Source organism: Teleopsis dalmanni, chromosome 1 (assembly GCF_002237135.1).
Source record: "Teleopsis dalmanni isolate 2A chromosome 1, ASM223713v2, whole genome shotgun sequence".
Classification (NCBI taxonomy): domain Eukaryota; kingdom Metazoa; phylum Arthropoda; class Insecta; order Diptera; family Diopsidae; genus Teleopsis; species Teleopsis dalmanni.
Window position 1 is genome coordinate 144,657,531 of NC_051846.1, and position 26,979 is coordinate 144,684,509.

The 26,979-nt window shown below is 30.1% G+C and overlaps 1 protein-coding gene across 1 annotated transcript in view; it reads left to right on the forward strand.

Moving 5' to 3' along the window:
• LOC119666373 (proton channel OtopLc) overlaps positions 1-20,976 on the forward strand; it is a 77,879-nt gene extending 56,903 nt beyond the window's left edge. The window contains exons 2-7 of the mRNA XM_038075654.1: positions 2,125-2,865; positions 10,647-10,764; positions 15,920-16,016; positions 16,202-16,399; positions 19,382-19,542; positions 19,819-20,976. Of these exons, the coding sequence (XP_037931582.1) occupies positions 2,125-2,865; positions 10,647-10,764; positions 15,920-16,016; positions 16,202-16,399; positions 19,382-19,542; positions 19,819-20,970 (2,467 nt within the window). The 3' untranslated portion in view covers positions 20,971-20,976. The remainder of the gene's footprint in view (positions 1-2,124; positions 2,866-10,646; positions 10,765-15,919; positions 16,017-16,201; positions 16,400-19,381; positions 19,543-19,818) is intronic.
• Positions 20,977-26,979: the final 6,003 nt, after the last annotated feature.

Sequence of the window (26,979 nt, forward strand, 5' to 3'; positions counted from 1 at the left end):
AATGTGAGACTACCTCAAGTGCATTTAGCGATTTTTACTATGGAAAATTCTTGTCGTACGCGATTTTTTGACCAAACACGGCACCACTGTCATCGCTAAGGCACCATATTGGCCAGATCAGCATCCGTGCGACTTTTTCCTGTTCCCGAAACTCAAATTACCCGCTCGTGGTAAGCGTTTTGAGTCGATTGAATCGGTAAAAGAGAATTCGCTGAAGGAACTAAAAGCCATACCTGCACTGGCCTATGAAAAGTGTATGGAAGATTGGGTTAAGCGTTGGGATATGTATATCGCTTCAGAAGGCGCCTAGTTTGAAGGAGATAAAATAAATTTAGAATAAAATTTAAATTTGTGTGTTTTATTTACAAAATCCGAGTACTTTTTGAGCTGGAGGTAGATTATTCTATATTTCCATATCAAATTTATATTCTTGTGAGTTAGACAATAGAGCCCATAATTTTTAAATTAAGACAGTATCTGTGCTAGCTTTCATATATCTTAATATCTCTTCATTCGTATTTTTTTCTAAAGTGTTTATTGAATTTTATATTAGTATTTTTTTTGATTAATACGGTTTTAAAGATTTTTTAAGTTTCTTTTTAACGCTCAATCATTGACCTTTATCAAATTGTATATTCTCATCAGTACCGAATTTAGTTAGGCTACAAACTCACAGAAGTTTTTTATATATAAAGTTATATATAATATATAATTGATAAAACGATTTTCTTTTGGGACTTTTAAATAACATTTCACTACGAAGTAGTAAAAAGGAAGTCTCGAAATATGGTCACGTTTATGTTGGATACATCCATATAAGATAAATACGAAAACAGTTTTTTATTTAAAATTTTATAAACATCAAGGATTAAATATTAAATATTTAAAGTATAATATATAATAATAATTTTCGTTAAATTTTGTATTAAATAGTACCTTTTAAGTAATTTCATGTGTACATGTCTTGGATCGAAAAATGCACATAAATGTGGACGTGATTTAATGGCGAAGTTGGCACAACACTGCGTATGATTTATGTTTTCGTGTACAATTAAATTTTAAATTTATGTCTTTAAATATCTACAAAAAATAAGTAAATTTTTTAAGTGCAGTTTTTATTGCTGTTGAACTCAAAATGTACTACTTGACACCAGAAATAAAACCAGTGGTGCTATCTATCTCTTATTTCTGAGCTCATGAAAATAAATTTTTATTTGTGTGATTGCTGCTCAACAAATTCAATTGTAAAATAGAACAAATGCAATCTTTTTTCCCAACATAAGCACAATTTATCTCTAAGTTGGAAACTGCACTAATAGGAAAAAGTATATATATCCGATATCACAAAAGGGCGCAGTTGAAATTGCAAAGAAATAAATTCAATTCTTTATAAGAGGGAAAATAAATCACATTTAAGGAACAAAATGGAACTTAAAAATAGTAAAAGAGGATTTTATAAAAAATGCTTAATTTGTAAAGAGAAAGTCACGAAGAAATTATATACATTTATACATAGAAGTACAGCTTTATATAGTTTGTAAAGCTTTTATATTAAAAATTAAATTAAATTAACTTTAAGTGCGGAAGTGGTTATTATTCACTGCACAGTAGCGGAAATTGTTTGGATTTCAAACTTAAAATGTCAATCGGAAATATATTAAATTTCAATTAAATCCATTTCATAATAAAATATTTCAAAATTTAATATGCAAGCTAATTAAGTATTTTGCTGCATTGAATCTATGTCTGAAAGCAGCATTTCACACGCATTTGCCTATGAAGGCAATGACACCAACAAATGTAATAAAAGGCAGGCACTTGAAGCATATTCGCATAATTCAATTAATAATACAATAAAACATTATATTTTGCTCATTGTACTTTATTCCATGAGGACTGAGTCTGTCTGTACGTGCTTCAGCTTTTAGTGTGCAATTGTGAAGTGAACGTTGGACCGGGCGGTATGAATTTAAAGTAGATAAATTAGATTGAGTAAGAAGTTATTTTCACTAAATAAGTTGTGCAGCAAAAGTGGTTTTTATGTTAAAAATTATTAATGAATATACTATAAAAGAGCAGAAAGTTTGGTTATTAATTAAGTTAATATTTTATGTCAATTCACAGCATTGATTCTACTATAACAGCTGCTCCAACAACTAGTGAAAGTGTTACAGCAGCGGCAGTAACAGCAACAGCAGCCGCGGCAACTACACTCAACTATCAGGATGAGCATGTAGTGCGTCCACATTTAACCAGTCATCACCACTATCATTTGCCACATCAATTTCAGCATCCACATCATCAAAATCATCATCCACACATACACGGCAGTGTGCCCGTACCAACACCGACAGTACCCGCTTCATATGCTACGACTCATATACTAAACGAAACACGTCACATTCGAGCTGCTAGTGGCGGCCCGCCAACAGATGATGATGGTAATGGTGCAGATTCCATAGGACGACGAACACCCCCAACGGTTGCACCATCACCAAATTTATTGCTGCCATCAGAAACAGCATCGCATACATCAGTTTCACCCGCAAAGTCTACTGCACGCATGCGTGACTCTACTTCACAGCATCGAGTAACAATTGACGAATCAAATCTACCAGTTTCTTCAACACTGACTCATCAACCGATAGACGTGACTGGTAGCGGTTCTGACGGTGGCGACGGTTCAGGACCACCAACACCAGGCAGCTCCTCACAACAATTAGATAGTGTGGTTAACGAAAGACAAACTGGTCACTTAGCACTCATGTATCACTCATCACAATTAACAAGTTATCCGGTGTTGCCGGCTATTAAGCGTACACATCGACCATCTTTCATATATCCACCAATGCCAAGAGTGAGAGCGTAAGTACACTTAAACTACTATTGTATTAAGAAATATGCTTAAATAATTTTTAATATTAAATTATTTTGAAAGGAATTTCATATCTTTAAATATATTTGTGGTATGTCTTCATGGTGTGTCATTTTCAGGCAAAAGCGCCTCTTCTGTTTTGTTTACTTAGTGGTTAACACAGAGATGGCAAACAATTTTGCAAATCATTTTCAGTCTTCAGATTCGCGATAAAATTGCAATTAATTTCGAATCATACGCCGTGTTGCCTTCAATGAGCGACGAAGAGAAAGTAAACATTTTTATTTCAAGTTGACAAATTATTTTGCTGTACGACGTGGTGTTTGAGTTAAAAGGACACATGCTGACATACAGAACTTAAATGTGCCCGTAATGCCAGCAATGGAGTTCTGTATATACCAAGCCATATTCTATAAACAGCTTAAAGAATATTACAATAACGTAAACCATAAATATTATATGATGTATCGGTACAAGTGTGTAATGATGGAGTCATTAGCTCTATACTTCAAAGCAATTTTTTTCTTTAAATATAGAAAAAATAAAAGTGTTATGTATTCTGATAAAAATTCTGGTAAATAAGAAAAACAGTTTCTGTATTATTTATATTATACTATTTTTTGTTTTGTCATTAACTTCCACAACTGGATACATTTACTTCTACAATTCTTACTCCAACTCTCAAATTCGTTTTCCCCTATTAGACTAAGAGAATCATGGATGATTAATTTTATTTTCTATTCGAGTTGTCGTAGCCCACTATTTAGAAAATTCGTATGGTACATGACCAGACCTTCCAATTCTCTACACCTTTATTTGGATTTTCAAGCTCCTATCTTATAACAAAACTAGAACTACAGAATCAGAATGCATTCGGTACAATTCTGCTTCCATTTTGACAGAACTAGGAATTATTCTAAAGAAATACTCCCTTAAAAGAGAATTGGTTGTGTTAAAATTACTTCTGGGTAAGATAAATTAAAAAAGTTTAGGTTTGCAAAACGCTTTCTACAATTATAGGCAACAAGACTATTTGTGAGCTTTAATTTTTGAAAATGCTTGTCTCATAAAAATGATCCATTTCAATATTCGGATAATTACTTCTTGGTACTAATCTCTGCAGATTTTAGATATCCAAAAGGATAAGAGCCATACAAAGGGTGCCAAAAGCTATCTTTAAAGGTTTTAAAACAGATTTTCTCTTTCAAAAAATAGAAGTTTTATTTTCTCCGATATAATTTAGTCACAAAGTTGCAATAGATATATTTTTACATACTCTCATTTATTTTAGTGTTTCTTAAATAAACTTCATCTGGAGGCATAAGTTAGTGTATAAGTTACTTATATGCATTCATCGCTCTTAGCATCAACTAACTACTGCAGAGGTAGTCTTTAAACAGTATTTGGAGCCTTGCATTAGTGATTCCAAAATAGTTCAGATTATGACTTCCAGTTTATTTCGTTTGCAATTTTCACATTTTTTGTCATTAAGAATAGATTTAATTTAGTGGAAAGTACTTAATTAAGGAAAGTACTCGTTTAATTGGAAGAAGAAAAGAAATTAATGCTGAATAACGATAGCAGTCATTGGTGGTATTTTATATATTATAAATTAAATTAGAATAAAATATTTAATATTTGCATATAAGTAGTTTAGGTTGGAATAAAAAAGTAGCTATTTGTAAACCAACTTTAAAATAATTAATTAATCAATTAATTAATATTTTTGTACTAGATTTCATACAGTCTAGCAATAATTGAATGTTAAAATGTCAAAAAGCCTAATACAAATGAACCAGAAGTGTCCGTTATTATTCACAATAGGGTAACTTAAAATTTAAATAAAAATCAGTTTAACACCACATCGGCAGTCAAATGTGCATTGGAAAATTGGTTCTAAGACTGGATTATTTAAGCAATATAGAAACTTCAAGTCCTATATTTGACACCAACTTTTGGCGATTTGTATAATTGGAGGAAAAGCAGCTGACAAACAATATGGAGACTCTCTACCATCAAACGAAATAATAAAAAATAGCTTACCGAATTTCATTTCATAAGGAGAATATGATGATCAAATATTTAGTCTGATTTAAAGATGTTATCACATCTTTCGTATTCATCTGACTTATTATTATTTTTTTTTTTATGGTGGATTTTGCGACTTGTAAATCGTGTCCTTTTCATGGATTTAGAGTACTTCTGCAAGTTCAACTTATTCGATAAATTGTAGTATGAACCTACATTATCGAATATTCTTTTTCCTCTAATGTGTAATACTCACCCAAGTTCTTTTTTCGTTAAAGAACTGGTTTTCAAGGAAGATATATATAGCAAGGCAACTTGTGCCTTGCCAAATTTAAAGTTCAGAGTCAGTGTTAATTAGCAAACCTTCCTTACCTTCCAAAGCCTTAGGTTAAGTTATACCGGTGATCCCCAGTGGATCCACTTAGGCCTATTGGCGCATTGTGATACCGTATATAAATAATAAAAACCTCAGGTTTTAAAACTACCTAGAACCTTTTGCAAAGCATAAAATACTATTTAAAGATCCTGTAACTGGTCCAGGTTCTCAAGGAAGGGGGCTTCTAAAGTACTAAGTCGCCGACGTGCATGAGCTGGGCAAAAACACAAAAGATGAGATGCGCTCTCATCGTCCTCCCCACAGCTACGACAGATTTGATTGAAAGGAAGATCTAGTCTTCTAGCATGGTTCCCTAGCTTACAGTGTCCTGTAGTCAACCCTACCAGAGGACCAATGTGTTTGCGGGACATCTCAATTAGAGTTTTCGATTTCCTTTTATCGGAAAGTGGCCAGATTGTATACAGATGTCTACATATCGTTGAGTCTTCCTGTTCAATAATGAACATGTTATTTTAGGACATACAATCCTAAAACTATTAAAATTAAAATTGTATCTATTTTGAACGCTGGCAGGATGTGCCTAAATTTAAATTTATTTATTTATGTCTGTTATCATTTAAATTCTTAGAACTAATTTAAAATAATATTGTAAAAACATACAGTTTAAATATCTTATGAAACACATGGCACCGTATCTAATTAAGATAATAAAAATGTATTTAAACACAATAAAAGAAAATCCTGGTGCCGGGATTTTCTTCTGAGAAAAAATAATATCTCTTTGTTTTGAACCTTTGCGACAACAGTAGAATGTAAACTAAAAATAAAAAATAATACAGTCCACTAAAATAAATGATAACAGGCAACCAATTATTTCAACCCTTATTTGTAAGACAATTTTGTATAAATAGAGAATAATTTTTAAATTAAAATTAGTATTGAATTGATACTCTTGGAAAAAACATCCATTTCTCTTTCATTTCATTTATTTAATCACTTCCCATCTTTTGTTAAAACTATTAGTGCAGAAAGAACTCAATAACAATTTACATGAAGTTAGCGATATGTTCAGATAGTCTAGGTGCTCCGAGGATGTTCCTGAAGCACCTTTTCTGACTAACTCGTCTGCTTTGCAATTTCCGACAATTTCCATACTGCCCAGATTAGAGAAATATTGAGCTGCGTCGACATTTCGTTCAGAGATGTGTAGCATTCAAGAATCGTCCTAGATGTAAATTGGATTGAACTCAAGTTCTCAAAGCCTTACTTGACTTTTATTGTTCTAACTTAAACATAAACCAGCTGTAGCACAATTGAATTAATTAATTATAGTTTTTTAATAATTTAATTTCAGTACAATTTGTTGTCATTTCTTAAAATTGAAAATGTTTACAATTTACAAATCAATTAAATTGAATCTAATATGCTATAGAATAAAAGTAAAATTTTTTTGCAAATTTGCATCTGTAATATAAAGTGTTTTAATATCTAAGTCACCAAGTAATAAATTAGCATCCTATTTCTAGTTATTCTCCTTTCAGTTTTTATCAACTCGGAGTCATGTATATTGTCATGTAAATACAAAATAAATATTTAAAATTAAAATAAATTTGCAGCTTAGAAATGCAATGAAAATTCATGTATTAATACATTGTGACCGAAAAGTTTCCGGTCATAAATAAATAAAACGCAAAATTCTTAATCTTCATCAATATTTATTTTATCTCCTTCAAAAATATGCTCCATTAGAAGCGATACACAAATGCCAACGTTTCTTCCAATCATCAAAACATTTTTTATAGGCGCTTTCCGGTATGGCTTTGAGTTCCCTCTGCGAATTCTGTTTTACGTCTTCTATGGATTCAAAACGCGTTCCTCTGAGTGGTAATTTGAGGTTGGGAAACAGGAAAAAGTCACACGGTGCAAGATCAGGTGAATACGGTGGCTGTTCGATGGTATTTATTGAATGTTTGGCCTTAAAATCGTTGATAATGTTGAACAAATTGAGGTGAATCGGAACAAGCCGGGCGTTGACACGTCGCATACACAAATTGTCCACCAAAATCAAACGAGCCATCTCACGACCGATGCCTAGCTCTCGTGCTATCTCTCTAACACTCACATGAGGATTTTTGAACACGATTTCCTTTGCCTTTTCAATGTTTTCGTCGGTGGTAGAGGTCGAAGGTCGTCCAGAACGCGGCATGTCTTCGACGGTCGTACGACAGTCCTGAAAGGCTTTGTACCACTCATAAACTTGAGTTTTCGATAAAACTGATTCCCCATAAGCCTTTTGTAGCATTCGCAACGATTCTGCACACGAAATTTCGTTCGAAAAACAAAATTTGATGCAAACTCTTTGTTCAATATTTTTTTCCATTGTTTTTTTCGCAACGCACTACTGAGGTGAACTGGTTTCAACAGCTGCCGTAAACGAACTGTCTGACAGATCGCGCTCATTTTTGGCATAGTAATTAAGGATCAGTGCTGCCAAACTACATAAACTTAAAATATCGAAAAATATACAGCGCGCGAATTTTAAATGAGAACCTCCGAAAACCTTTCGGTCACAATGTAAACCCAACATAAATCATTACCTAAACTTTCTATACGGAACCATTTAAGGGGACTTTGTAAATATGGTTGCTGCCAACTGCTAAAAGAAAATTTTAAAGTCATAAATGTTTTTAGTCTCACAAAATGAAAAACTTCACTTGTAAGTGCAACAATTTCACCTTATGATTTGTCCCTTTTTTCTTGACATTTTTGCTTCACAATTTTTATTTGCTGCTGGTAATGAGACCTCAACCAATTGACTCCCATATGCGTGGGTCTTGAGGCTGACAGTCAACCACACTCGTAAAACAAAGTCGCACATACAATAAAGCAAATAATTGAAATTCATGCAATTGCAACGTGCAACATTTAAACTGCCTGCAATAGTTGCACGACAACAGAATAACGTCGAGCAATGGCAACTGGAAAAGTTGTGGTGTTGCCTTTTCCGTGCTGCTGCACAAAGGCGTTTATGTGGCATGACATTCTCTGCACAGCATTTGCTATAAATCATACGCTCCTTCGTCCTTTGACTACCACTTAAGCGAGTTTTGTTGCCAATTTGGATGACAAGCTATAGTTTGTTACCTGCCAGCAAATTGCTCCTCATACCGTCAGGTCTTGATGGTGGCAAACAATTCGCACATTTCAAAATGATTCAAAATAACTGAAATGGTTGTGTTAGCAATGGAGAGAGTCGAAGAAGGCTCTGTGATGAAGTCATTAGTGGTTGCGAAATACGATAATAGTTCAATTTTTCAACCAGGAAATGGTTTTTGTAATAAAAGGATATTAATATTTTGTTTATAATTACAAAATTGACATATCTGCATTTTAATTTAGTTGCTGGCATAAGTTTGCATTAGTGGTGAAAATTTACTCACTTTGTCTTAATCACAGTATTGATTACAAATTAATGTCAACCGCTGAGATAAATTTCAAGTACCATTTCATTTTAATGCTTACATAAACGTCTACAGCAGGATTGAATACGCCTCCAATCCTGCATAATATCTCTGAACATCTGAACATCATGCAAAGTCATGTAAGTTTATGCAGTCACACGTACTTCTCCCCGCTAAATCGGTTTATATCTATTGAATTCCAAAGCCGCACTCTCCACATGACGCCGCAAGATAACTTAAGTAGATTGTAATGTATGTGTGGCATATTAGCTTAACTTGAACATCATTATTATCACTTGTGCCCCGCATGCTCTATCAGTTGCCAACAACCCCCCAACTACACCCCGAGCAGCGTTGATAACATTCGTGTTCATAATGTAGCAATTTTTTGTGTTTGCGATTTGGGGGTATCTTAATCTGTTTGTCAATTAATTGATAGAGTCTGGAGCGGATGCGGAAATTTTCTACTTACACGTGTGCAATAATAAAGGCATTACAATGTACATGATTTTGTATAAAAAGAGCATATAAAACAGGAATAATTTAATTTATTAAATAATATTACTACAGTAAACACAATGTTTTCATCTCAGACCACTTTTAATGACTTTAGAAGTTCATTAAAATAATAAAGAAGTGTTGCAGACAAGTAACACGCTATGTTTTCAGATTAATTCAACAGAATTTATGTTGAGAAAAAGGACATATATTGGAGTCGCGATGAGTCAATCTTAATAAAAAAGGTAGAAGTCAACACACTTTTCATTAAAAAACTGAAATTTTATAAGATTTATTGGTAATATATACAATTAAAAGGACTATTTTATTAATATGACAGATAATAAAGTTGTTCTTAAAGAATCATTTGGCTATATATGGCCATTAGGTTATATATAATCATGGCTATATATAAGCCATTAGTGTGGATATAGCTAACGAACCACACAAGACAGGTATGGTTGAAGGGAAGATTTAGTTTCCTAGCATGGTTACCTAAAATACAAGGACCCGTAAGTAAACTTACTACAAGACTGACATCGGGGGCTACGGGGTTTTTCAATGAGAGAATTCGATTTTATTTTATTAGAGCGTGTCCAAACTGCCTACAGATACCTGCATATCGTTGAGTCTTCCCATCTTTTCTGAAAAAGTTCGGCACAGAAAAAACTCAGTGCCAGTTTGCATGATGTCAACGATGTGCCTAGATTGTTTAGGTGTTCCGAGCGATTTCCTAAAGTATCCCGACCAGCTAGTATCCCGTCTGCTTTAGCTTGGAAACCCAGATTAGAGAAATATTGAACTGTAGCAGTCACAGACTGTCCATAAAAACTTTATGTATATCCAAAAAGATTCAACAAAATTATTTAACAAAACTATGATACATCAATATAACATACATGAATGATTTCAGATTAGGGGTAAAGATATTTTCACTATTTGCTTCAAAAAATCACTCATTTACGTTACGTCATTTAAATCACGTAACGAAACCACAATTTTTCAGTCTACAGTTTTACCCATAAGAGAGGTTTGTCGCTTTAGTGCAAATGATATCAAGAACAGATAAGGAGTGTTTATTCTTCTTAAGCTAATTAAATTGTGCAGAACAAAAATTAGTGTCTAAATCGACTAGCTGAAGTCCCTCTCAACTGGGTTCACAACACAGAAAAATTAAAGAATCAAACAGCAGATAGTTAAGAGAATTATCTGAATTTATCTGAAATAAGTTATCCCACTTTTGAAACTTTTGTTCCAATTATAATTGGAAGTCGTTTAAGCCAACCTGGATATCATATAACAATACCGGATCTTGAGAACACGTTAACAGGCACCACGAAATTAGATACTCTTACTGTTTTACTTATTTATTCGCTTTGAGGCTTTTATAAAATATACTAACCATAACTAATCTAACCATATTATTAACATTTGATCTTTATTACAGTGGCGATGCATTGGCAACTCTTTTCTCAGCGCTTTATGGAAAATTATTGGTGGTTATGGGTATTGCCTTCCCAATGGCTGAGGTTATATCTACTTATATACCACCTTCGTTTTATGAGGTAAGTTTATTAAGTATATTATGTTAGATATTTATTCTAATTCTTAACAAAGTTTTAAAATCAGCGTTTTAATAGGTTTGAATATTTTAAATATATACACGCATATTTATATTGATATTAGCTGAAGAGAAAAACTCAGCTTTTGTTGTAAAAACAAAAAAACGTTCAATTAATATTTCTATATAAAATTTTATATTATTTTTAAAATTAAATTTTGAAATATAATCCAACGCTTAATAAGTTTGTAGGATCAGTAACTAATAACACAACAACAGTTAGATAAAATTTTGATTGTATTCGGAAGCATAGTCTTCATCAAGAGTGATGCTTCATTTCAATGTTTCCCGAAGCTGCGAATTTTTGGCAGAACAATTTTTCTTTGACCTCAGAATAAGTAATAGCCTTATAAATTCCATTTTGATTAAAATCAAATTTTTACCCAGAGTATTTCATTAAGGTCCTCAAATAGTTAGTCATAGCTGAGTACGTGATCAACTTGTGATCTGGTATATTATCTTATTGACAGAGAACTTTTTTTCTTAATTTGGAATCGCTGCTTCGCAATTTATTCTTCCTAACACAATAGTAAGCCCATAAAATCTTAGCTATTGATTATTTTTTCTATTCTAACACAACCTAATCAATCCTATCTCATATGGAGGCCAAAGTCTTAGAGTAGCTATTTGTTAGTATAACTGCCTGTTAGTGGATGATCTGTGTTCCATCCACAGTCACACACATAATTTGTCATCAACACATTTTCAGAAATCTCAGAGTAAATAGAGTAAACTCGTTACTTTACTGTAGTGTATATACTTCGTTTTGATATCTTTAAGTTGTGAATTATTTCTCTAAATTTTACTTTACGGTAATTTTAAAAGATTTTAGTAGTTTTTTGACCAAAAATACAGGTGCCTAGCATGTTTAGCATTATCTTTATTGTAGTATTTAGACTTAAAAAATCACTGATAATAAATACTATGCAACAAAAATGTAATATAAATATATATATATATTAAGCAATATAATTCATTACAACTACATTAATGATATGAGTCCTTTCAATATATTTATTTAATATGACTTAATATGTAATGAGTTTATTATTTCACCCAATCATGTTTTGGTTTTATAGTTTAATTGACATAAAAAACAATTATGTTACACGTAACTTTGGATTCTTAAATGGAAATTGTAAACTTAGCCATACATAAGTAGTTTTTTACTTATTTATAATTCTCATCAGCTTCAATTAACAGCCCTTATAAATGTTCATGTATAGGTTCAAACGCGTTGAAATATTATTTTAATATAAATCATTTAAATACGGTCTCCCAGTTAAACGAAGTCCCTTTCTCAAAACTTAATTTCTTGGCACGAAGTTTATGAAGACTAAAATGAGAGTAGCATCATAGTTATTAGATTTTAGTTACATTTTTAAAAATGATTTAGTATATCCCATTAAATCAGAAATTAACAATTACCTGTTAAGTTAATGGAAGTTTTTATTTATTGACATGATTTTTAAGTGTCTTAAAATTTAGTTATTATAAAATTTAGGGTAATTCGGTTTTATTAAAAGTTGACAGAGCTGTCATCCTTCACATTTACAGATATAGATAGCCAGTTCGAAGCATCTCTCGCATTCATAAAAGAGTTGAAAATATGGGGAGATCGTTAAGATATCTTCCAAAACTTAAAAAGAAGACATTGTTAATAATTTAATATAATTAGTTTAAAATTTGAAATGTTTTAATTTTTTATATGAGACATTCCATTTGATGTAAAAAAGTTTTAAAGGGCTTAGCTGTAACCTAGTAATTTAAGTTTAATAGCATGAAATATTTCCGAACAACTCAAAAAACCCAACCGATATGCTTTAAAACTATATTTTATTATAGTTTTGTTTATGGTATAATAATTTTGCCTTAAATACTAAGAAAGAGATGCTTTCTTAAAGGATAGACGGAAGCAATTTTCACATATTATATTCTAGAATATTTTATGAATTTTTCTTGTAGTAAAAGCCTTTTGCTTCCGTGCAGTCCTTATGCATTCATAATCTATTGTTTTTTGTTATTCAAATATTTATAAAATTGTATAACAGCACCAAAACATTGGCGGTGGATTATTACATATATAAATGTATATATATTTATGTATATATATTAATGTATATATATTACATGTCTGCTTAAATTGTGTGGTTATGGACATAAATATAAACAAGGACGAGCATGAAAACTTAACCGCTTGCTGAAGAAACTTGAAGGGATTATTGTAAAATTCTGAAGTACTTGAGTTTTGAAGTTTTTTTTTATTAAATCATTAAATAAAAATACTTAGAATAATTTTCGAATCAAATATTTATGTAAAGAGCAATAGAGCCTGTCATATGTTGGCTTTACATAAATCGTTACTTTGTTTTATAGAGAAAAGCGTTTTCTGTAATACTTTCCTTAATAGTTGAAGTAAAATATATAAAAATGTGTTTCAAAAACAAACTATATTACTTTGAAAACATGGAAAGGTTATGACATTTATACTATAACAAAATATTTAGCAGATTATTATGAAATGATTATGAAGTGAAGTAAATTATTAGTTGAATGTGTGCTTAACCTGAATTCAGTTCTATTATATTATTAATTTGGATTGAATTGGTCAATTGATGATATTTTATTACTTTTCTTTGTATAACGTTGATCATGTGAAAGAGAGCACCTTAGAGAACGTAACATCATTGTCAAAATTATAAAACTATACATAGACTTATTCCAATACTTCCTTTCCAGTAACTATGTGTTGATGCATAACATAAGTTATTAAGTGTTTTTCTTTGCTTAATGAAACACGAATTTGTGTCTAAAGCAGTTTTATTTAATAGTGTTTATGATCCCTTCGGCTATCCACTGTAATAAGTGTTTCATTGAACTATGATAATGAGTTATTAAGATGATTTTAAAAAAGTGTAGTTACTACTATACTGTAGTTATACTACTATTCGGTAATTTTAATACTTTTTCTTTCAAAGTCACTTAACCGAAAAACAAGGATGTGTATACAACCCAGTTTTGATATCCATATTCTTACATGATCTGGATGACTTCTTAACAGGTGGAGTACATATCGGTGAAACTTGTATAAAAGTGCTCTTATACGCAGATGATGTGGTACTGCTTGCTAACGCACCTGAAATATTCCAAAGTATGATTAATGATATCTATTATTTACAATGGGATCTTATCGGTAATGTAGACAAAACTAAAATGTTATCGTGGAAGTTCGGAGTAAGGTAGTTACAAATAGTTAAGTAGAATAGAATAATTAAGTTTGGGGTGTGAAACATTATGAAAAAGTAGAAAAACTATTTAGTTTTTTTTTTAAAAAAGTCTTATTCCGCTTCTCAAACACTTTTAAACGAAATTGAAATTAAAATTTGTGAACACAGTGCAAACACATTTAGCTTATATAAAAAAACGACTTAATTTTCCTTCAACTTTCTGGAATACTAGTTGAATTTACGATTGACAAAGGCATTTTCAGAGCCAAGAAGAAGAAAGCCCTTTCAAAAATCAGTTTTCCGATTACAAAGCTTAAATTATTACACAATAATAGTATGGTTTCTTACAAATTGAGGGAACACGAATCCTTTGTTGAGAACCTGAATCTTATGAATATGATATGGACATAATTTTTATTATGAAAACACTGAGCATATATCCAGTATGTCCAGTTTTCAAATGTATAGAGGGTCTTATTAAATTGAACGTTAGAAAATTGAATATATTTAAGCAATATGGTTCTTTATGATGTCGTCGTGAAATAGATAATATATCTCTTATTATTGATATGTCCAATTTTTTAATGAGCATAGACAATTTTCTTTCGATAAAGAATTGAATTGAATAATGTAGAAGGTCTTTTTAAGTTGGTTATTAGAAAATTTAATATATCTGAACAATATAATTCTTTGTATTACCGTTGTGAAATAGAAAATATATATTCTATTATTGATATGAGCGATTTTAAGAAGCATACGAAATTTTTTTTTTCGATAAATCACTTTTGTATTTAAAAATTCATCTAAAATAAACAATAAAAAATAATATCAATTTAAGTGAAATTTTAAAATTTTTGTAAGTGCTTAATCAATTTCTTTGAATTAATAATTAATAATGAAATATAAATAAATATGAAAAGGTTCTGGGTGGTTTTAAACCCCGAGTTTTTCCTAACATATGTATGCGGTAACACAATGGGCAAATAGTGGATCCACCAGAGATCACCGGTATAACCTAACCTAACCTAAATAAATATAATACATAATTTAATTTTTTAATTTAATAAAATCCAAAATAAATTTAAAATTATTATTAAATCATCTGCAATTGCTTTTGCTCAAATTTAATATTTGACTTGACCGATGGAATTTAAATTACCAATCGGAATTATTGTTATGTAAAATTTCGTCTGTTGTCCTTACTTGGCAAACAATCTCCTGTCAGGAAATTAATTATTGAACACAAAATAAAAAGCAAAGCAAATATTAACAGAGAAAACAAAACTCAATACCACAAGCGCATTTGTACGTTTACGGCAACTCTAATGTGCCTACAAGGCGAGATATGTCATGTGCAATTACACAAGGAATCAACTTAACGTTCCCTACTCGGTACTCTAATAGGTAACTAGTAGGCTAGGTGTGTCCTGGTATTCTGTTTTAACGTATGTCATCTGATGCGGCACAGACTACATATGGCACAGCTAAGCTTCTTTGCATACTTTAAGGCGACAGAAACAAATGAGACAACATAAAACGGCAATCAAACCGCATCATCCAAGTGGGTGTGTGTGTGTGTGTGTGTGTGTGTGTGTAGTGTGATTCGTTTGCTTCTGCACACCCACACAGATGAGAATAAGCTCTACTCACATCACCTGCCCAAATAGATTGGCGTGCGTGCTATGTAATTGTGGCTTATTGATGTACTGTTGGAATAATGCTGACATGATAGAGGCAAGCAACAGATTTTTGTGGTTCAAATTTATTTTACCTCGGGATTTATGGAGCTAATATTACGAAAAAGGATTTTTCAATTTTATTTATGAAAATAAATGAAACATGCATTTACATGTTTATTTTATATATTTTCAGGTTTATTATTTGTATTTATACATTGGCAGCATGATATTTTTATTCTTCATGTACACAACATTAATATGGGGCAGACCGAAAATCCCGGTTAACATTGGTGAGTACGATAAGTGCGAGTAGAATCACAATGTGCTCATATGTGTGTGTGGTCGTTGTAATTAAACACAGCAAACATTTTTACAAAAATTAATTAAAAATACAAAATGTTATTTTTTTATTTACTTGCTTCGAGTTACTCATAATTATTATTAATAAAAATTTTTTATTTAATATTCACTTCAGCATCGCCCACAAAATCAAAGGCAAAAGCTCGCGCCAGCAACTCCTCGGAAAGCATGGACGAATCGGACACTGACAGCAATTCGATACACAACAAACACATACCAGTCGCACTGCCAGCGGCTAGGAGGCCCTCACTGCTGGCACCACTCGGAGGGCAACACCACTACGGTAGCTTTTATCTGCGTATGGGAGCGGTGGGTAAGTAAGCGCGCACCGCGCAAAGACTGAAATTATGAAGATTTATGCATTCGAAAGTGTAAATGAAAGCGTAATTTTAATGAAAATTTATGTAAATTATATGAAATTCATGCGAAATGTTTATGCGAAAATTTATGCAGAGCTGAAGTGTTGAAATCTTGAGAAAACTTTAAGATTTAACGGTTGAAGAAATTCCTAATTAGATTTTAACGATTTTTTTAGGTCCTCTTAGTCTTAGATGGTTTTAGGACAAGAGGAAAGAGCGAAATGAGAAGGAAAGATTAGAAAGGTGGCTTTAATTAATTGTTATTATACAGATAATTAATTTTAGCGATAATTTATAATAAAATTAAAGCACTAATGAAAATTTAAAATTTTGTATTTTAATTATTAAACATTTCTTTTAATGTTTTTTTTTTTGTTTATTTTAATTTTTGATGTACTTTAAGGGTTTATAATTTGTAAAAACTAATTATAAATATTATTTTCTGCACTTATACTTAAGTGTCTATTTGATACTAATATGACAAATGTTTGAATTTCCAGTATTACTTAAGTGGGCAATGTCGAACACTTAAGAGTTACTTAACCTAAGTGTGCATTATAGCATTAGGCGTTAGAAACACTTTTAAAGAGTAGTGGACAACAAATTTCTATTGAATAAATACTTTATTTTGTCAAAATTGACTTTTATAATCAATTTTAATTGTTTTAAGTTGAATAAAATATTAACAGTGAATTGCGATACAAATTGGAGAACCTTGAAGTGACTATCCTTAAAATTTTCAAATTTTTATGCTGCAACAAATGTTTCCATATGTTTATTATTTCAATATAAATTAGAATTGTTTACGCCGCAATAACTTGTATAATATTATTTTCTTCAACTACAGTTTGTTAAAGGTCATTTGAGGACTGATTGCGTTATACAAACGATAACTTCTATCATCAGGTTATCGAGTCCCGGAACAACTTTTATGGTCTTTACAATTCTTCATTGGTTTGATAGTATTCGTTAATCTTGCAGTAGATGTAGTCATAATTTTTACGTTAGAATGGGAGTAGTAAAAAGAATTTCAAGGCTTATTTACCATAGTTAGATGATCAAGTATGGACCGTTTTGTTCGATAACTTGTCATTTTGAAGGTAATTTCATAATACCTCTCCCATAAAAGTTCTCGTAGCTATTGGCAAAAAATTGGAACATTTGATTTTCACAAACCTCTCTGGAAGTGTGCAGGAACATAGCAGATGGTAATTACTTGCTGTTGGGTCTGACCTATAAAGTAGATGTATAAGAACTTTCCAACTAAGCTTCCGGACCTTTGAGTCCGGTCATTATTGATGTATGTGTCCTGAAGTTATCTTGATGGAACACAATTCCTCTCCTTTTATTCAAAGCTGACCGCTTCTGTGCATTGCTTCCTTCAGACGTTCAGACAGTCCAATTGTTGACAGTACAGTTCCGAATTAAGAGTTTTGGTATAGGGGAGGAGGTCATAGTAGAAGATTCCCTATTAATCGCACGATTCGAACACGAGCGTTTTGGCAGATGGAAATTTGGTCCATTCGATTTTTTGTGTTAACTCAAAGATAAACTGTCAAATATGACGTCTTTTTCTATGCTAGTGTCCATTATGAAGCGTGCTCAAACAAAATTGAGTCAACCAATTACCAAACTGTCAAAAACTTTTTAGTACAAAATCTTCTCTTTCTAACGTAATCTAGCGTTATCTAACCCAACGTGGAATACAGATAACTAAAGCCTGTTTGGCTGTTACCTTTTATATTGAGTTCCTTACAACATTTACAATGTGACAGCGTTTTGAGAGGTCTTAGTATATTGACCGATGTATTTTGCATCCGACGTTTTAGTCTATTGGTCCGCCAACTAAAGAATGAGTTGTATTTAGTAAGCTACATTTAATGAGTTCCAGATATAAAATAAGATTTGTCTGCTTCTTGTTTTTTAGCTTTTTTAGATCCTGTGGCTTTTTTTTCATTTTTATGATATATAAAATATTATTACACTATAATTTATATTATTTGATGGTGTTCTTGTCTGAGAGTATTAATTTTTACTGGCTTCTAAACAATTTTCTGTGCTATTGCTTATCTCATTTATTACGTGAAAGGAGGGCAAAAATAATAAGTAAATTACTGCATAAAATTCTTTACAATCCAAAAATTATACCATCTAATGGATAAAACATTACTTACACCTTTTTAGGAGTTTTTTTATTTCTTTATAATAAATTAGTATCTTTCAAGTTTCATTAGACACTTCCACCCAAACATTTCCTTCTTGGTCTCCCCCTTACGACAAGTTATGTTAAGAAAAAAATTGCATCTGCAAAAGCGTCAGATATCCCTTAAGAACCATTTGTGTCTGCGTAAAACCCTGCTGCATAAATTTAGAAAATAAGTTATATTTATGTTTCGGTAACGTTTTAACAATGTTTTTATTTTTTGTTTCATTTTGTCAAGTCGACGCAGACAATGTCAATCTTTATACTTCTAATAGAAATAAATCAACTTAACTTTGTTGGTAATAAAATTCTGTTTACAATTCCTTTACTTTATAGTCACTTTATGTCATTCTTAAAATTTCAGAGAAGAGAATTTTGTGTCTACTGATTTGCTTTTGAACTTTGTGACGAGTTGGATGGATTGTCGTGATAATTTCCGCCCATTTTTGCCAGACATCCGATTTTATTATTCTTTAAAATATTTTAATACGATTTCCTCAACATTTTTATTTGAACAGCTATAAAAACAAAAATAAAAAGTTCTTCATTTCATGTGAAATTGTGTCATAAAAAGGATAATAAAGCACACCTGTACCTCTGTCAATTAGTGAAAGAAACTCTGTTAAGATTTTCTCAAGATTTTTCACACAATTAATTTTCTCTACAACAGTTAAAATTAAATTTTTTTCAACAGTTATTAACAAAATATTAATGTTTTTTTCCTTTCTTAAAGCTTTTGGTATTGGCAGTATGATTTATTCGGGCTTGGAATTTGGTCAATATTTCGAACTGAATCCTGATACGAAATGTCATAATGTTTTGCTGGCTCTGACCCCCGCAACACGCATGGCATTCATTTTCATACAAATGTATTTCATCTTTTTGAATAATGAGGTAAGTTTTGGGTATAATAAATTACACAATTACACAATTTGTTAAAATGAAAGGCAATTAATTTGTACAAGATTAAAACGAAATATTTTTGGAAAAATAATCAATCATCTTCGATTCTGTATAAAAGGTTTTGTTTCAATCTTCTTTTGAAAATTCCAAAAAATGTACATGAAAAAGTAAAGTAAATATTAGTATAATTATTTATAATCACATTATCTTAACTATATTACAGAAAAAAAAAATAATTGGAATATTGTTTTACTCTTTTACTTTCAGCAAATCAAAGTATATCGCTACAAAATCATCGCACGTTTCGGTTTGATGCATATGATTGGAACCAATTTAGCGGTCTGGCTGAACGTATTAATACAGGAAACCAAACACGAAATATTGACCTTTTACAATCCTGAAAATCGTACATTACGTATATCTCATCGCATACCAGGTCATTCACGTGGACATGGCGGACATGCGCTCATGGCCAGTGATCCCACCGCACACCTGCGTCTACCACGTGGACTTAAAGGACCATATCAGATCTTCGAATGTCGCCGTACTAATATAATTGGTACCTTAGTGCAAGATGCTTCTCCATTTCTCTTCCCATGCACCATTGAATACTCGTTAATTTGCGCAGCCATTTTGTATGTTATGTGGCGTGGCATTTCGCGACCACAGTCACCAACGCCACAACGACCCGATACGATAAGTTCGCCTTTAAAACGATCACCACATCATTACTCTGTAGACTGCGCACGTGCACACAAGGGGCTCTTTGTTGGTATACTGATCCTAGTACTCACCATCATATCGCTTATACTTTTCTTTGTGCTGATTTCGCGTCCAGATTTCGTAGCTTTGGCTGTTACTGAGGTGACTATATGTGAGTTACTCATCTATGGTACCGCGACAATAGCTACTCTAGTGGGTATGATACAAATACGTCATTTGCAGTATGATGCTTATCGTAGCTTCTCTTTGGATGACATATTATTAGTAGGCGCACAAACTGGCTCATTTCTGTACAATATATTCACTGTAATTGCTGGACATTTCACCATACGTAGTGATGATATGCTTGTGCCACTCAATGCTTTGGCTTCTATTGTGCAAACTGCCTGTCAGACTATGTTTATACTGGACGCAAGTCGACGACAAGCTGTGACACCTGAGCATATACGCAAAAAGCCAGGTCGTGAAATTGTCACTTTCATGTTAGTCGTTAATCTGGCTATGTGGGCTATAAGTACGTTAGAGAAATCACGCGCAGAATCACATCCCATACAGCTTAACTTCTATGGCTTGTGGGCGTGGACTATTATCACGCACGTATCAATGCCTTTAGCTATATTTTATCGTTTCCATTCAACAGTTTGTTTGTGCGAAATCTGGAAGCGCGCCTATAAACTAAAACCCACGTACATGTGAGAAATGGCGCGCGAGCGCATTGCTAGCATTGCGCAACAACAACAATTTTGCGAAGATCTCAAAACTAATTTATCGTACTGTTACTGTTCCACAACATTGGTAGGTGGAGAGTTGGAGACAGTGGAAGAAGTCGATAGCGGCAGCGGAAATGGCAATGGCAATGGTGAAAACGGTGTTAAGGCAGGCAATAATGGTGATGCAACAGTTGCTGTACTAGAAGGCACTGGTACTGAGGTGACCGAAGAGGAAGATTTAGATACAACCGATGCAGAAACTGTTGTTGATCAACAACAGGAACAACAGAGGAATAAATCGAAGAAACTTATCGGCAGTGGACCCCAGTCAGCATTTCGACCGGTATTTGTTATAAATGGTGAATGAGTTTACGAGGAATTTGAGTTCATTGATGCGTCCAGCGATCGTGAACTCATTTTCGTTTGAAGTTCTTTAAGAGGTTTTTAATCGGAATCAGTGTGACGCTTTGATTGCATTGATAAAAAGTTACTCATGTTGATGAAACACTAATGAAAAATTATCATTATTACTACACATTTTAAATTGACCAATTTTGTTTTTAATAGATAAAAATATTGCAAAGTAAAAACTAAGCTCAAACTGATTTGAAAAAAATATAACCGAATCGATGCGTTTTTAAACATATCTTGCGAGTTTACTTGATGAAAAATGTTCAAATTTAGTCAGAAATGTTAACCTAAAAGATAATGAATTAGTATATGCAGAAAACAAACGATAATATATACATGTAGAAATATATTTATACCTTTTTATGAAGAATATAAACTATAATAAAGGGAATATTATGCATTTTAGGAGATTGAAATACTAAAATTCGATAAAGCGCAAATTATGAACAAACCTAATTATAATAAAAAAGTTTTACCAGTTTAAGGACAGTATCATTTCTAGATAAAATTCTTTAAAATTATTATCGAAAATAATATATAATAAAAAAATAATATACAAGTAACTAAAACAATTGGTTGAGAAATGAGGAAACAGTGTTCTTAGTGAAGCAGACATTGAGGTATTATGCTCCGAAAGGAGCTGAAGAACAACGATAATGAGTGTTTTAATGTTATAATTATCATAGCATAAAAAGTGCTGTTTGAGTTATGTATTAAAAGATATAGTTACGAAAAAAACTTAACATATAATTAATTCATTTCATTAAAAAGACAAGACTTTTTATGCAATCAAAATCAGCTGTTCTTTTAGAGAATAGTATTTCAATTTCTACTATTCACAGAATCATAAAATAAATTAAGAAAGTATTCCCTGTGCTAGACTGATATAGTGCTCAGAAATATCAAAAATATATTGTTTGCAGAGATATAAGTCAATATCAAAGACTTGATTCGAAGTTTTAATAAAAACTTTGACAGGTTTCTCAGTCAAAATTTTATAGGTCTGAACTCAGTTTATATATTAGTTTCTATATTTATTTTATTATTATACTTTTTTACTTAACTAACATTATAAACTCAAAGCCCTCATTATCGTTGTTCTTGAGTTACTTTTTACGAGAAAAGCGTCTTAATTGCTGTTCTTCAGAGATTTAATTTTTTTAAAGAGGACTTAAGTGTCAAATGCTGATTTGACTAGATTACTGCAACCAAATATTCTATATTTCCTTGGACTACAAATATATATTCAAACTTTTTTTTTATTGTAAATAATTACTTGACAATCGGAAGATAGTTTGAACTAATACTATAGAAGGAAGATCTTTTATCGCATATTTTGGAAGATTGAATAAAGGATATAGATATAAATTATAGAAGATGGTAATTGGTTGGAGAGAGTATTATAGAAGATGAGAAAAGGGAGGAGAGTAACAATATACGATGAATCAATTATATTATAAATATAGTAGAAAATATTTTGTTAAGGTGATATTAAAGACGATAAAAACTCAATTGAAGTAAGAGAGAAATAAACTAAAAGAAAACAATAAAACATATTAAGGTAATTCGATGATCTCATATAACTATACCTCTAAAATTTATAGAAGATGGAAGCAAACTTAGCGAAAGAAAAGACTCTTAGTAGTTGAGTAGAAAAAACTTGTATGGGAGTATAGTAAAAGTTGAAAAAAATATTTAAAGGAAAAAACGATTTAAGAAACTAAGCAAAACAGTTAAAGAAAATTACAAATGCTAAAAAAAATTGAATTCAATTTTCTTTTGAAGAGTTTTGAAGAGTTTTTTGTGGAGAGAAATATAATGTAATAAAGATTAGCTATCATATAGTTTCGTTTTGAACCCGGATTATAGGAAAAATATTCAAACAACTTATCACAGAGAATAATCTTAAATAACTATAATATTGAGGAGTTTGAAACTTGAGTGGAGTTTGAAAATATATTCAAGCAATTAAGAAGGGTTTTGTATTTCAGTAGAAGAAAAATGTTGAATTGAATTAGATGGTATATATATGAATGAATTATATTTGCATACTATATTAATTTTAATCCTTGATTGAACTGAGATTAATAAATAATTATTTTAAAACACCATATATATATCAAAAATACAAGTTTTTTTTAGAATGCAGTTTCTGAGATCCTAATATGATAATTCAAACTCCTAACGAAGAATATATTTTGAGGAAGATAAAAGATAGAATCAAGGTCTTGTTAGTAAAATTATAACATTTTTTAACAAATAATTTTACTGCCACAGATGCAGCTTGTTAATATTCAGTTAAAAAATATATATATTAACATATGTACTTAATAAATTAATATATATATCTGTTGAATATTTTTCAGTAAGAATTTCAAAACCCAGAAGTAACCGTTTTCGCAATGCTTGCCAATGTAAACTGGTAAGGCGGAATAGTTTTTAAAGAGTCAACAGATCTTTGATTATATATCAAAAAACTTAAAAAATTAAAACTGTTCAGACATTTTCTTCCTTATATTGTTCTGTAATAATATTTACAATTATTAAATTGTTGGGAATCATTTATTGATTCCAAGGTCTCTGTTATTTGAGCTTGATAAGGAAATGTTACTGTTTTTAAATTAAAAAATTCTGGAAAATTTCTTTAGACAACTAAAAACCTAACTAATCGAGCAAATAATCGACTTTATAGGGCTATTCATAAGCTTGCCAAGCTCGTCAGTTGCAGAGAGAACGCCGATATGATGAAATATAATATATATTGAGAATATCTTATTTCAGCTATCGAATTGTATTAAGAGTGAAGTACGGATAATATAATAATTTGTGCCATTTTAAATAAAAAACTAGAGCTTTTTCTCTTATCCTTTCTCTAATACTTTTGACGCATTTACTGAGAACACTGTTACCTTACACTTGACCAAAAATAAATTGAAATATGAGTTATATACAAATATAAAATTGAAAAAATTAATACAAAATTAAAATAAAAAATTTTTTATTTATTTTTTTAACTACTTTTAAAATTAAGCAAAGTTGAACCCACCATCATGAAGACCACAATAACGCATACACCATACATAAATTGAATATATTTTGACCAAATCATCTCTAACGTAATTATTTTTCGAAAATAAAACTTTTAAGAAAACATATAAATTACAATAAGAAATTATTAAGAAAATATTATTTTAAAGAAAATATTAACAAAAATTGAAGTAAAAAGAACATTATATGTATACTTAAATATATACCGGAAAACCGATATATATATTTAAATCTGTCAACATAAATAAATTGGAAGGTATTTATTACTCAAGTAAAGTAGCAGGAAAACATATGAACGAAACAGTTAAATATTAGAGATATACTCCATTAAATCATATATAACTAAAATTATAATACTAATAATATATGTATACATATATATATATATTAAATAGACTGATTGTGTGTTCAAGTTAAAATTAAAAAGCGAAAAATTTAATTAATATTTAAAAAAACTAAATTAGAGCACATAAGGATATTTATTTCAAATAATAAAAATGATTAAAATTATATATTAATATTAATAAAAAAAAAAGAAAACTAATAATAAAAACAATATGGGAACTAATATATATGATAAAAATATTAACAAATAGAGTTTGGGTAATATAGATAAACCTTTTTTCATTACAGAAATTATTATATATAAGAATGCTCAAAGTTAATATTAAAGTTGGTCAAATCGATTTAAAAACTCATTCACTAGAAAAGCTGGAGAAGGTTAATAATAGTTTATTTATTATATATTGTAAATTGCTATTTTCCTGTAAAAGATTGCAAAATTGTTTTGTTGCTTTATTAAGTGTTAAGTTAAAATAATTTATTAGTTATTTAAGAACTTAATGTAATTTAAAATGATATTATTAGTATTAGAAAGCAATTGTTTGTTTATTAATTTTGTTACTTTTGTGATAATTTGGCATGAAAAAATGCCCATAAATATTATTAATTTATAATGAATAATTTAAAAAAAATTTAGTGAAAGTTAAATTTATTTATTGTCGTATAAGAAAAACAAAAACCAAAAAACAAAAAAAAAGCAACTTAATATTAAATTAGAAATTAAGATTGAATATTATATGAGATATACAAAAACTTAAACTTTAAAATTAAAATGTTTACTATAAAAATAAAAAAGAAATAAATAAAAAATATATTTATATTATTGGCATATTTATTGGAATATTGGTAATAAATTAAAAAATATAAAATACTCTTCAGTTTGACAAACATAATATTAATAAATGAAGTATTTTAAGTAAAAATTTTGAGTAAGTACATTAAGGACTTATAAAATCAATATGAATTTATTATATCAATTTTTATTTCAATAATCAACAAAATATAATTAAGAATTATTTTCTAAAATTATTTTAATTATTTAAATTAATATCTGATTTTATGGAGGTTATATTAGATATTAGCACGCTATGTATTAATACTACTACTATTAAAAAATATTTTAAAATTTTGATTTTATAAAAATATGAATCTATGAACTAATAACAATACATAATAATTTTTAAAATTATTATTTTAGATAATCATGTTAAAATTCAGAGTGGGCACTCATAAAAATATGCTCTAACTACATACTAGTTAGTAAATTGACCTGATCAATTTGTTACAGAAATTTAAGATAGTGTGGTAAACAAGATATAAAAATCTGGTTAAATCAATAATCAAATTATTTTTTTGAGTGTAGTTATTTTAGCTTTCCAAAATATATTTTACATATTTTCTAAACTGTGTTTAAGTTAGACTGAGACCTATAAGATTCTTTAGAGGCGATGTAGACTTCTATTTCGTAAAATTTTTGTTAAAATTAAAACTAATAAATTGTCCTATTCTCTGTTACTCTTATTATTTTATTTAAAACAATTTCAGAACTTCTTCTTCTTCTTCTTCTTCTTCTTGAGTTAGTGCTATTACGCACTTTTACTCTATAATGACCTATATTCTTTTACACATATATGATGTTAGTATTTGTCAAAGTGAAGAGTTAAACATTAATAAAAATTAAAAAGTGACAAATCAAGCAAAATAAAAATTTTTATTTTAAAATTATTAAATCAATTTTTTAAAATGCATTTATTTATAAAAATTGAAAAAAATATAATGTAATGTGTAAAAATGCATATTAGTTTTAAGTCTCTTTAAGTAAAGTCGTTATGCAAAAATCAAAAGTTAAATGCCAAAATTATTTTAAGAAATTTTAATTAACAATTTTAATAGTTTGATGCCAAAGATAATTTAATCCATACTTAGAGAATACTTTGATGTAACTTAATTTAAATTTTAACTAAAATATTTATTAGTTAAAACATGTTTCATATTATTTTAAAATAAAATTATGTGGAATAAAATATATATGGCAAAATAAATCCGAATATATTTTAAGTAGTTATTAAATTTAATTTTAAAAAAATTTTAAACCAAAAAAAAAAAATATTAAGCAACTGCTTAGTTTCTTTATAATAGAATTTCAATCCAAAAAAATTTAGACTTAATTATGTATTTAATTACATGAAGTAAT